At 44.8% G+C, this 13,716-nt stretch overlaps 1 protein-coding gene across 4 annotated transcripts in view; it reads left to right on the forward strand.

The window, feature by feature from the left end:
- The window catches only part of CPS1 (carbamoyl-phosphate synthase 1), a 182,065-nt gene that overhangs the window by 114,324 nt on the left and 54,025 nt on the right, over positions 1 to 13,716 (forward strand). For all 4 annotated transcript variants that reach the window (XM_084830024.1, XM_084830030.1, XM_084830043.1 and 1 more), the window contains 2 exons: positions 7,231 to 7,372; positions 11,276 to 11,341. In XM_084830024.1, the coding sequence (XP_084686150.1) occupies positions 7,231 to 7,372; positions 11,276 to 11,341 (208 nt within the window). The remainder of the gene's footprint in view (positions 1 to 7,230; positions 7,373 to 11,275; positions 11,342 to 13,716) is intronic.

Raw genomic sequence — 13,716 nt, forward strand, 5'->3', positions numbered from 1 at the left:
AAGTCATGGATAGTAATTGTTTCCTTATGGACTGACCTGGCATTCAGAAGCAGCACCAACAGATCAGAGGGTGGGCCGATAGGGCAACCTAAATTTTGAGGTTGATGGGGGAAGGACCGAAAGATGGGACAGATGTCAAATATCTGTCCTGAGTTTCCCTCACCTGACATGTCCAGCCCCCAATGCCATACCTCCCTCTGCCCAAGATTACTCCAATAGGGGCATCCCGTTTCTCCCCCCTCCCTTGGGATTCACCTAAGCACATGTATAGCTCTAAAACGATATAAAACTAATAACAAAAGGCCAGTATACTAATATTAAATACTTGGTCATGCATCTGGGGCCCTAGAGAGGATGCATTCATATGTGCTGAGTAGATTGTGAGGATTTTATCACATGGTGCCTTATATCAGGAGTGGGGAAACTTTTTCAGCACAACAGCAAAATTGACTCTGGCAAATATTTTGGGGGCCACATGCCAGCAGCGGGCAGGGGCTCAGTCTAAAGTGGGCCCTCCAACATGCTTGCCCAGACACCCCCCTTCACACACATCTTTCTCTCTCACTCATACATACACACCCTGTACACACAGAGAACTTTCTCTCACACACTCCATTTGCACAGACGCGTATGCGCACATGCACAGGTATGCTCTGAGCTGGCTTCAATTGCCCCTGGCCTTTCCTCATCAGGAAAGACAACAGGTGACTGTACGCTTTGGGAGCCACTGATTCAAGGCATGAGGAGCACCTTGAAGTGGTGGCTCCAGACTGAGCAGACTTTACTTGCCCCACGCCTTTCCCATAGGGGAAGGTGGGGGCTAAGTGAAGCCCTGGGGAAGTGTGCCTGGAGGAGCGCCATGTAAACCTTATCTGTCCTTTTGCAGCGCCTCCCCTTACTGATAATAACTTTGTAAAGCCCTTCAGCTAGCAGGGTGCTCAGTTGCATATTAGAGAGGGTGCTTTCCAAAGGCACATTAGTTTGGTATTACTTATGAGTCAGTAGATCAGATGAAAGCCAGTCAAGTGGAAGAGAGGACCGTACTGAAGCATTCTGGCTCCCCCTGGTAATTGCGATGCTGCAGGCATTCCTTGAGTCAGTTAATAGATTTCCCCAGTTCCTCTGTGCCAGGTGAAAATTTCCTCATTAAGGGGAATTTATTCCATTTCCTTTTATCATTTATTATTGAAGAAGAAGCATGAGTGGATGGAGTTTCAGAGATGACAGGGTAGAATTTTAAACAACAATAAAAAATACACACACCATAGCAACAAAAACCTACACTAGAAGCTGAAAACAGAGGGAGGGAGTGTGTAGAGGGAATAGCTGGTATTGTTTATAAACAGGAAAACACGGGAGACTTAATTTTGTTAGGAAATAAGCGGTACTGCCTAACAATTTAATGATTATGGCAGTGCGTAAAAAGGTTGATTGTCTAGCTTGAAGACAATTTTTCTCCCGCTTTAAAACTTCAAGCTGTCATTTTGCGCAGGCAAATATTGGGAGTAGAACAGCATAAAAGATGTTAATCACCATCTCTTAGAATTTCAATGCTTTAAATTTAGTTACAGAATGAAATTAAGTGTCTTTACCCTTACAAAGATTTTTGAAGGGTATGTGTGGGTTTATAGAGGGAACATAGTTAGTAGGCCACAGAAATAATGTGTGTGTGAGGAGGGAGGGACAAAATTGGAAGGGGGAGATCCCCCCATTACCACATTTTGTGCAGGTAGCATGACCTATCTATGCCTTAGAGAAGCCATAGCTCAGAAAGCAACACTTGATCCAGCACCTGCTTTGTATGTAGGTGTTTTCCTGGCTCAATCCCTGGCATCTCCCATGAACAGGATTACAGGTAGCAGGGCTAGGAGAGACCCCTGCCTGAAACTAGGGATGTCTGTCCTTTGAAAATTGATTCCTTTTGGGGCCTGATGGATCCCTGCTGCCTGCTGGGCTCGGCTTGCATTTGCAAGCCGAGCTGTGGGTTTTTCCTGAAAACTGGGAATTTTTTGCAGGTTGATTTTTCTCCTCAATAGAAAGTTGCACAACTTATAGCTAGAATTTGCGCAAGCTAAGCAAATTACGGCTGGAATTTGTGCAAATTACACAATTTGCACAACTTCCCATTGAAGGGAAAAAAACAACAATCGGAAAATCTGCAAGCAGGCCTGACTCAATGCAGATTTAGTTGGGCCAGCTTGCGGGGAAGCGAGCTGAAGTCCGGAGGGCCAAGCTGCTGCAAGCTCGGTGAACTCCACCTCCCAGATGGATTCCTTTGACATCCCTACCTGAAACCTTGGAGAGCCACTTCCAGTACACGGTTCTGAGCCAGATGGTCCAATGATTTGACTTGGAATAAGGCTGTTTCTGGTGTTCCATTTCTCAGTGGCAAACATGGATACAGTTTTACTGCCTTGTCATTGTAAAAGACCTTGTGACACACTCAAAAGGAAGATAGCAACAGGCACAATGGAAACGAGGGTGGAATCATAGAAGTGAGTTTGCACAGAAACCATGTCAATGCTGGACTAAGACATTTCAGGTGGCAGAGGGAGGGGTGTATATGCCTGTCATAAGCCTGTTAGTAGGTTCCAGGAAATGAAGTACTGAATTTGGATCAGGGAGAGGAGTGTTCAAATCGCAGCTCAGCTCGCGTAGACTCTGGACAGCACGTTTCCTGGGAATCTGCCTCAGATACCCAATTTGTGATAGGAGAAGAACTGTAGTAAGTCAGTGGTAGAGCTTTGCATGCAAAAAAGATCCCAGTTCAATCATCGGCATCTCTTGATACCACTGAAAAAGGCTCCTGTCTGAAACCCTGGAGAGCCGCTGCTGCCAGTCAGTGTAGCAGATACTGAGCTGAATGGACCATTGTTCCATCTCGGTATAAGCTGGCTTCTTACGCATCTTAGGATGCTGATATTATTCATAGTACTGTGAGATAAAAAACCTGTCTCTCATTATTTACTAAGATGTCCTCTCTATGGCCATCGTAGGCATAAATTTCTTGCCATCATTTTCCAGTGCCTCTCAAATAGAACGCCTTTAGAACAGATATGTGTTCTTCTTTCTGGCACTGATGCTTTTACCACAGCCCAGGTAGCAAAATTTGCCTTGGCAGCAAGGAAAATACGTGCCAAAGCCCAAACAGCCTAGTAGGGATGATTCTGTTGGATGTGTGAATTTATGTATATACAAATATGTGACTGTACCATACTATTATTTTTCTTTTTTCTTCTTTCCCTCTATTTTAATGTACATTGTGGTGGCCTATGGCTTTAAGCAATTATCTATCTATCTATCTATCTATCTATCTATCTATCTATCTATCAAAAGCCTTGTTATCTCTCCTGTGCATCAAGGACAGAACATCGTATAAAGCTACAAATCATGATGGATTTTCCATCCCTTGTCCCTGGGGTGCATGCTATACTTGTCTCTTCTACTTGGATACTTTATTTTTTGCACAACATTCCTGTGCTGTTTGCACCAGGACAGCTGCGTGCCAATGGAATTCTGCCTGAAATGATTGAATTGTTGAACTGCATCACATTTCTAGCCCAGAGAGTGAACAAGCCATTTCTTGCAATGCATATGCTTCTTTCTTAGCAGTTATTTTAATGGAACACTGAAGATCTGAACTGGAAGAAAAGAACTGCAGATGAGGGCCAATTTCTTCCTCTGGCTGGGATCAGAGAGGAGTTGGCCCCGAGCCTTTCAGAGGCAGCCAAAGGACAGGGCAAAAGAAAGCCAGTTTTTCTGAGGTCGTACATAGGTAACACACACAACCATTAAAAAATGAAGCAGAACAAACTTTTAACTCTCTTAATTGCAGATGATGACCAGTTGCAAATGAGCCTCATACATTGGTTGCTTTTTTCTTGTATTCCTGTGCAAAATATGTTATTGTTTTGAAGTTTGGAAAGTCAGTGACAAATTGTAAAGTCATCATGCTTTCACAATAGGGAATAGGTCTGGAATGCCCTACTAACAATACAAAATTCTGTGACTTGAAATAACTGTGTAAACCAGGAACTTTAGAATAAATGAATTAGGCTTACAACCCAATTCTAAGCATGTCTACTCTGAAACAAGTTTCCCCTGCGTTCAGTGGGACTTCTTAATAAGTGTGCTTAAGGTTGCAGACCTAATTGTACCTATTTACTAACACAAAAGGTGTATGCACAGTACTCGTTTAATAAGGACAGCACCTCTTTTCTCATTGGGTGTGGAGGCTACAGGTTCCTTGCCATGGTGTCTAGAGCTCTGACTTGGCTCACTAAAGTTCAGCCACTTAAAAATTTAAAATGGGGCGTGAGCATCTGATCTACCGATTGACTTGCATACCTGCCTTTGCCAAGTTTCCCTTTTGCCCCTGCTGTAAACTTCAGAACCCAAATCAAAACACAGACAAGGGGCTTCTATCCACGGCTCTTCAATCCTTTTACTTCAATGGGTCATACAGATGCAAATTGTCAGTAACTCACAGTCTACAAAGGAAATGCCTTCAGGGAGTTCAGAGGGAAGCTACAAAGGTTGAAAGTTGCTCACCATTTGAGAAAAGGCGGGCACACTTTCCTAACTTAAGGGGTGGGGTGGGGGTCTCCCTCTGTCTCGTGAGGTCTCTATGTGTAGCTGTTCCTGCCGGGCCAATTGGGCAGATCGCCTAAGCTCTGCCCCTGCCATCTCTCTCTTGGCTCTGCATCTGGTGTCTAAGAATCCAGGCTCTCCAAGCCTCACCTCTCCCTGTTCGCTCCCTCTCAGAGGGGTGTGTGAAGAGAGGCCCTCTCCGTACAGCTGGACTATTGAAGCCTGAGGAGTCTGTCTCTCCCTGTGTGAAAGAGTCTGGGAAAGTTCCTCCCCCACGTTTTGCGGTTCCTCTTCGGAATCTGAGCTATTCTGCCACTGCCTATGCTCAGAGGAACCCCTGACAGCTTTGAAAGTTATTTAGACATTTCCCTAAAAACATTGTACTTTCTAAAAGCTTCCTGAAATTCCACATATATTTTAGTTTCAAATGTACAAGGGATATGATTGTGGGCTTCTTGGAAGCATCTGGTTGGCCTCTGTGAATGCTGGATTAGTTGATGATCCAGTAGGGCTCCTCTGATGTTCATAACATAATCCAGAGGCTCTGGTTTAGGAAAAGAATATTACTATTTGTTAATCATTTTCTCCTTCCTTAGACAGTGCTTGCTTGCACATAAAACATTGATTTATTAGACGAGCGAAGCAAGGATGCTCTTAATAATGAGAATAGGAGGTAGAGGAACTAAAAATATATGTGGGCTCTTCATCGTTTGAATAAAGTGCGACTCCAGAAAAAAGGTGGGCTTAGAAACTGGAGAGAGGCAGAAGGTTGCTCAGGGTGATGGGAGAGGCAACAGAAGAATCTGTGTGTGGCAAGTGCTTGGTACAGAAGGAGAAACAGGAACTGAACTGAGGAGATGAAAAATGCATAAGGCGAGCTGGGAAGAAGCACTTAGTTCAGCAGAAGAAGGCCAAAGATAGCAAAAGAGCAAGGCAGTGAGAACAGAGTCCGAAATTTAGATTGACAGGGCAATGTTTATTTGTGTGTGTGTGTGTGTGTGTGTGTGTGTGTATAAATAATATCAGCCTGAGACTGTGATCCATAAGGGATGCCTTCCTTCAGTTGTGGGTATGTATGCATATTCTTATTGGAATATTAGCCTTAAGCTTTTAATCTCTATAAACAGAACGCTCACTAATAAAAGCCCTTGTTTCTGAAAGAGTGATAGATGGAAGAAATGTAGAGCACCATCCAGCCAAAATTAAGCACTTCAAGTGGGACAGAGTTAAGAACTTAAATAACCAATTAGCATTGAAGTAATTCACACCCTTTCTTACCGCCCAGGGTATTTCACATCAAAATCCTTAGCTTGCTGACACTCATACAGTGTTTTGCTTGTAGATTTATACATCTAATGGGACAGTTGTTGGTGTTTGGTAATGGCAATTGGAAAACCAAAGGTTGAAATCTACCAATTTATTTCAGCCACAAAGGGTGAGAAGGTTACATGGCACAATAGGCTCATTCATGCAATTGAGCATCTTAGCCAACATACCTTGTAGAGTTCACACAGGCCCACTTTATACCTATCATGATGGGGTGGGCATGTCACTTAATGCACTATATAACTCCACACACTCTCCTAACCTAACCATACAGAAGTGGCATATGTTATTAGGAGCCATGTGGGAACAGACACAGGATTTTAGCAACCATGCTACAATGGGTGATGTATAAAGCTGGCCATACTCACACAATGACCTGGTTAGCTCGACATGGCTGGCTCATTGTGGGTTATTTAACCTGCGATGAGCTGCTCTACATGCAGGGTCTGTGGCACAGCTGTTTTGGCTGCGCAACCCCCAATTGGGCTGATCAGGGGTTGTGCCCAGTCATCCAAACCTGGTGATCGTGGGTTATTCAAGTGTTAAACAATCCTTGCTTAACCTGTGATTTGAAGTAGGGGTTAAGTGAGGGTTGTTTAACCCTTGAATAACCCATGATGATCGGGTTTGGATGACCCCCAATTGGCCTGATCAGTGGTTGGTTGCACAATCAAAATGATGGACACATGCACCCAGTATGTACCATAGCTCATTCTGGCTTAAATAACCCATGATGAGCCAGCTGTGTCATGCGAACTAGCCCAGTGAATGGTATTGCAGAGAAAAATTGCATGTCAGAAGGGACATGCATATTAGGGATGAGAAAAAGAAGTGTGTACAAAATACTGTATGGTGTGATGTTTTATGAATTTTTTTTGTACTTTGCTTATATTCTTCAATAATAAAAATCTATGTCAGGAGAGTAAAATGGCATAAATGTAGCCTCTGTATTTCTGGATATGAGGAGTGTAGTATTACAGTCTAAGGACTCCTTATATACATGCTCAATTGTGACAAGTAGTTGAGGAAGTTTTTATGGGTGCATGCCAGACTTGACCTCGAAGGCAAATGCTTGCATTCCAGGTAAAGATGCTGTCAGCCAATTATTTCAGTTTATTTTTGTATCAGGCATTTCCTCCAAGAAACCTGTACCAACATTTTAACCTCACAGCGGCTTATGGGGGTCAGGGTTAGGCTTCTGATGGTTTCCTGCTTTTCCCATGCACATTTTCCTCCTGGAGTCCAAACAATATCCGAGAAGTACAGAAAGCATGCAGTGTCCATAATACATTCTTTTTATGTTCATCCACTCAGTCAGTCCATTCCAGAGGAAAGCCTGAGGAGAGCCAAGCAGATCGGCTTCTCAGATAAGCAGATTGGAAAATGTCTGGGAGTGACAGAAGCACAAAGCAGGGAACTGAGACTCAAGAAGAATGTAACACCTTGGGTGAAGCAGGTATAATTTTACACACATATCTGATCTGGTAGGATGGTCTCTTGGTGTAAACATTGAAGGCTGAGGTAAAAGTAAAAAGGAGTGCATCTATTTCATAATCATGGAAATCAATCTTGAGAGATAGGAAAGCAACATTGTTCCCATTTTATTATTTCCCATCCTAAACTGAGATCCAGGCTACACAGTATACTCATAGCTCGGTATAAGCCGAGCTGTGATTGTTGAGAATTCTGAAACCTCCCTTCAAGACAAGCAATGAAATTTGGGGAATATAGCACCAATGACTGCCTTTTCCCATCTGTTGTTTATGCTTATTCTATTTCTCCTTTAGGTGTTAATTTTACCTAGGGTCTCCTTTTAAAAATCAGGCCCTAAGTAGCATGCCTGAGGTTACATGGGAATTTTGGAGCAGGGCAAGTTTGAGACTTGGTGTCCTTTTCCACTCATTTATAAAAGCAAGGCCTGCTTTTCCCGCCTGCCATGGAGTAAACCATTTCCTCTGCTGTGGTTTCAATAGGGATGTCAAAGAATTCTGCCACGGATCTCGGTGAGGCCGAATGCCAGTGCATTCGGCCCCCCGAAATCCGTGGCGGAACGAAGCCCCCGCCCACCGCAACCCACGAAAGGCGCGCCAAACGGAGCACTTACCTGCTGCTGTCTGCGCTGACTTGCAAATAGCGGCCGCACTGCGGCCGCCATTCACTTCTTCATCATAGCTGTGATAGGTTATGCAAGTATTTAGGTAGCCTATCACGGCAAACCAAAAAAACCCCAACAACGTACGCAAATGGCAGCGGCTACGGTGGCCGCCATTTGTGTTCCCTATTTTTAGCCGTTTTAGCCTACGTAAATATTTACGTAAGCTATTACAGCGAAAAAAAAGGAACGCAAATAGCTCCCACTACGCTATTTGTGTTCCCCTTTTTTTAGCCGTAATAGCCTACATAAATATTTTATCTGTAGCCGCCGCCATTTGTGTATGCTGTTTTTTGGGGGGGGTTTTGGCTTTCTGTGATAGGCTACGTAAATACTTACGTAGCCTATCACGGCAGCTTCACTGGATGCAAATGGCGGCCGCTATGGCGGCCGCCATTTGTGTCCGCAGCAGCCTGTCTGCAGCTGAAACTCCAGCTGTGGACGGCCCTGGCCGGCTTTCGCCAAGCCTTCAGCTTTCGCCAAGCTGCGAAAAGGTAAGTGACTTTCGTACATCCCTAGGTTTCGAGCAGGGAAGTATAAAATGTTGAAAATGTTGGTGGTGACCCATCACATGTGACCGTGAAACGTGTAGCTCCTTTTATCTGTCTCTCAGCCATAAATTTTTATAGGGTAATACTTTATTTTAAGTGTCCCATCATTGCAAGTTCATTTGGTATTCATTGTGATAGCGCGGAACATAATAAGTTCATCTGGTATTCATGACGATGTCACAATTGCTTTCATAGGTGTTCCATAGTCATTTTGCTGTTTGATTAAGGGATGGTGATATGAAAGTTCTGTCAGCCACCCCCTTCTTTTTAAAAGATCATTGACTGCTCTTGAAATTGCTTGAAGGGTCCATCTGCACCCTAAAATGCTTTTGATCAAGTTATCATCCCTTCCCCCCCCCCCTTTTTTGCTGGTTTTCTTATATATTGTGATCTGGTTTAGGCAAGTGTGTCATTTCAGTCAGGGCTAGTGTCAAGGGTAGGTATGGTCAGGCACCAGCTAAGGGCCCATACTTCAGCAGGGTCCCACTGATAACAGCCCCCTGGGCTTGCTCCTCCTCTTCATCACTGCAACCTGCTTGTTGCCCTGCCTCTCGCTCTGGCCCAGAGAATGGTGATGGTGAGAAGGAGGAGCAGTTGATGCCACTGCCTGCTTGCTCACTGGCTCTCTGCCTTTCAAGCAAGCAAATGGTAGCAATAATGAGGAAGGTGGGGAGGAGCAGTAGTAGCTGGTGACAATGGTAGTGAGAAGATAGACTCCCTGAGGGAGCAGGGCCATGCAGGGTGTCTTGCCCAAAGGCCCTCCAAAACCTGGAGCAAGCGCTGAATTCTGTGCTGCTTTGGCTCTGTAGACTTGGTGAGAGCGCCACTTGTCTTCTAGCTGAATTACCGCTGACTGTCATTATTTTTGGGATAGAAAAGGGTTCCCCACAGACACAGGCACCTTGTGAACGGCTCTTCTCTGCTTCCCTGAGGTACTTTGAGAATGCTTACACTGAAGGGCAGTTATTATGGTATGTGCTCCCAAGGATAGGTGGAAAGGGGGTTGGCCAGATATTGCACACAGTGAGGTGTGTATAGCCCAAACGAATCCCAAGAGCAACAGCAGCACATAATGGATAAAAATTCAGTATCAATGCACCCTAAGGCTGCAATGTGCACTTACTTGGGAGTATACTCAAACTTTTTATATTGTATTTAATGTTTTAACTTCTGTAAACCACCCACAGAGCTTCAGCTATGGGGTGGTATAGAAATGTAGATGATGATGATGATAATATTCCCCCATTGAATTCAGTGGGACTTTCTCCTGAGTAAATATGGATAGGATTAGGTGGCATGGGGCCCAAAGGATATCTACATGTGATCCAGAAGCTACATAATGGTTACTTCAGGCACTACTTTGTTATTTCAGGCAGTGCCCAAAGGCTTCGACATGACCAGTCTGATTTTTGAGTTTTTACATTTGGACATCAGACCCCCATGCTAAATCAGAATGTTTTTGAACATCCCCTCAGTTTGAAAAGCTGGTTGCTTTGTGGCATGGCGGGTTTCCATGTGAGAACTAATCAAAGACAATCCCACAACCTTGGCTGTGCAGAACCACGTGTGTGATTCTTTGGTTCTTGGCCTTTGTGAATATAGCTGCTCAAAATACACCAAACAACTACAGCATTGATGATAAATGGATACTCTTCCATCTCTTTGGGAAGAAAAGTGGAATGGATTTTAAAAAATGAAAGCTGCAACCAATGAAAGTGGGTGGCTCCGATTCTATTCTGGGTTTTAGTCAGAACCAGCGAGGACTCTAAAGGAGCTATCCGAGGAGTTGATTCAGCTTTTTGGATAGCTCCTTTAGAGTTCTGGCTGGTTCTGACTAAAACCCAGAATAGATTCACAGCCCCACCGAAATCGGAGCCACCAGCCTCCATTGGCTGCTACACAATATTGCAGTGTGTCGTGCCCCTGTTCAGGCTCAAGCCAGCCAGCGATGTCCTCTTCCAGGATACTCAATTCCATTCCGAATCTCCCCCTGTCATATTTCTGTCCGCAACAATCAGAGAGCATTCTGTGTCTACTGACCATGCTCAGTCCTCATTGGGCTGTTTTGGTTCCTCCTTGGGGTTTTTTCTAAAGATGTTTTTGTACTTCTGCAAACCTTGGGGTTCCCCACAGCCTGCTATTACCTCCCTCTTGTGCAGGAGTGGGCAACACATGGTCCACAACCTGCTTACTGCCCCCCTGACCTTTGCTTGCGCCCCCTGCCACCACAGAGTTGGTGGTGGTGGTGGTGGCAAGCAGCAACCAAAAAAATCGATGGGGACCTTGTTTTAAAGTGTGTGCCTTGCTTGTTTCAAAGTAAAATTGCCCCCTTTTTGCCACCACCGCACTACTGCTGGCACATTTAGTGACGTGGCGATGGAGGGCCGGGATACGGCCCCCAGACATCGCCCAGTTATGCATTGGTGGTGCCATTTTGGCTACATAAGGACTGGCACTCAGAAAATGAATATTGGTTGAAATGAATAAGTTAAATAACGCCCAGTTGATGGCATGTTGCCCATAAGTACTTCAGCAAGGAGGAGACAGAAAGCAGTGAGCCTGGAGAAGAACAGAATGGAAAGTAAGAAACAGTGAAGCATGAAATCCTGATAAATAGTTTGGGTTCATTTTGACCATTTCTCCCCCTCCTCTGCAGATTGACACACTGGCAGGAGAGTATCCTGCTGTAACTAATTACCTCTATGTCACTTATAATGGCCAGGTAAGTGATATCGTTTACTACTGTATGGCTACAGCGTATTATGATGTATTTTCTCCCATTAGTATCTATTGACCTTGCAACTCAGATTCACTCAGTCTAGAGGCAGCTGTGGTTTAGAGCAGCTGGCAGAGGCATAATCCCATCGGAGTACAGGTGGAAATGTTTTTCTACTATTGATATTGAGAAAGTGAAAGTATAGCTAAGAGCATCGAAGTCCTTTTGAGCAGGCATAGCAGAGATACAAGCAGTGAAAATTTACCCACAGTGCCACAGTTTTGTCCTCTAAATCCCGACATCTATGAGCAACTAACATACAGCATTTGCTGTTTGCTGTGGACTACCAATGAGAGTTGTATTGATAAAAGTTTTGCTTGCTGTTTTGCAGTGTGGGAGATAGTTTTTCCTTGTGAAATGTAACCTCTCACTACCAAATTCAATTTGCATAGTGCAATACATTGTGAGCACAGTGGGTAGCTCTGTCCCATCCCATTTCACACCACTTATTGACAGTTAATTGTATAATGAAAATGCTAACTCCCTGGCAATTTGTACAAATGAATTCCAAATAGATGATTACTTGCAGGAACTTTGTGGGTATTGGGGCAATGCAACAGAAATAGCTATAGCCAAGAGTATATGAAACAGATAATTCTGGCTTAAGGGATGGGGCTGACCCCCTGAACAAAAATAAAATTCCAGTGGTGGATTTGGGACCCCTGCTATGGGGGTGCCATTGAGTCATAAGGCATGAACCAACAGGGCCAGAGAGCCATAAAGTCAAAGATTTATCTTTGGAAGAGTTGAAGACCGATGACGTAACTGTTGGGGAATGAGGTTGTTCAGCAGTGAAAGCACAAGGAAGAATGAAGGCTGTGCTTAGTTGAGAGAAGCAATGAATCCCAAGCATGACATGGTACAGAATGGATGAACTGCGATCAAAGGTAGCAAGGTGGATAGTGAATTGATTCTCAGAGAGGCAATTGCTACAATGTGGGTAGCACTTCATCTGAGTCAAGGTCAGGTAGAATTACTCTGTTGCTTAGCCTGTAATATGTGACATTTTCTTGGGCTAGCTTGACATGAGAAACAGATGAGGTATCCAGGGTGGAGGTCACGTAATCTGAGAGAATCCATGGGTCAGTGGCAGAGTACATACATTACCTGCATAAGGTCCTGGATTCAACCCCCAGCATCTCCACTTGAAGGATCTTGGGAAACAGTACTCAGAAAGAACCCTACAGTCAGTGTGGATAGTACTGAGCTCGATAGACCATTTAAGCTGGAGTCCTATGTACACTTACCTGTAGGTCTTATTGCACTCAATGGGTAGGATCCAACGGTGCCTTACCAGCAGTGGCAACCTGTGCTGGTTCCTGGTGTGCGTGCGGCCCCTACTGCTGGTGGCAGCAATATAGCACTTCCAGGGGCAAGCCCCACCCCCCCAAACCAGACACTCCGGTTTCTGGAAGGCACGACCTGGGCCCCATCTACATGGCACCAATTTCACTCTTCACTCCGTTGCAACTGCTCAGCATTGCAGCTTCGAATTAGCTTCTGATGAGATACACTCATGATTTACTGTGGGCTTCCCTAATAGACTCCGCTGTGCCCTTTTTTTGCCTTTATATTTTAATTCACAGTTGTGCAGGCCCATGAGTGTGCGGGCATGACACTTCAGTGGCTGTTTTGTATTTTAGGGGTTCTGGTGTGTCTGTCCTTCCCTCGTTAGGTAAAATGTGGGTGATCTGTACTCCTTCTTTTCCATGCCAACTGTTTGGCAGTTCCCCAGCCTGAGACTTTCGCGATGGTTCGCACTCACCCAATGCGTGAGCGGTACGTGCCTACCCATCACTCTGAAATGGTGGCTGGAGCGAAGTTGGTCCTCCCCCAAGACCCCCCTGGCCCTTGGGCACTGAGTCCAAAAGCAACTATTGCGAAGATACGAAGCTGCAAAAATGTGTGAAAGTGTGATTAAATAAATGAAAACGCCTCTCTGTGTTTCCGTAACTGCACAGCTGTGGAGGAACAGGGGGAGTAAAGGGGTGTCACAGAGTGATGCAAGCACTATGCACGCCCACAACATGCCCACCACAAAATGCGAAGTTGGTTTAGGGAAGGGGCAAGCAGCTCGCAACCATGGGAAACCCGCAGCAAACCAAATACATTGCATCAAAACGCCTCTTTGGAAATCGCATTTTCCAGGAGAAAACCACAGATGGCTGCGAAGTGGCGACTATGTCATGTGTCCCAAAGGACCTCAACTCACAAGTAAAAGGCTTGTGTAGATGGGGCCCTGGTGGGGTGTTTACCACTGAGTAGACATGTATAGGATTGTGCTGCTCATGTGACTCATAAAGGTGGCAGATAATCTAATC

The sequence above is a fragment of the Heloderma suspectum genome, chromosome 1 (assembly GCF_057233095.1).
Source record: "Heloderma suspectum isolate Gila_16-S chromosome 1, 16-S_ref, whole genome shotgun sequence".
Taxonomy (NCBI): Eukaryota; Metazoa; Chordata; class Lepidosauria; order Squamata; family Helodermatidae; genus Heloderma; species Heloderma suspectum.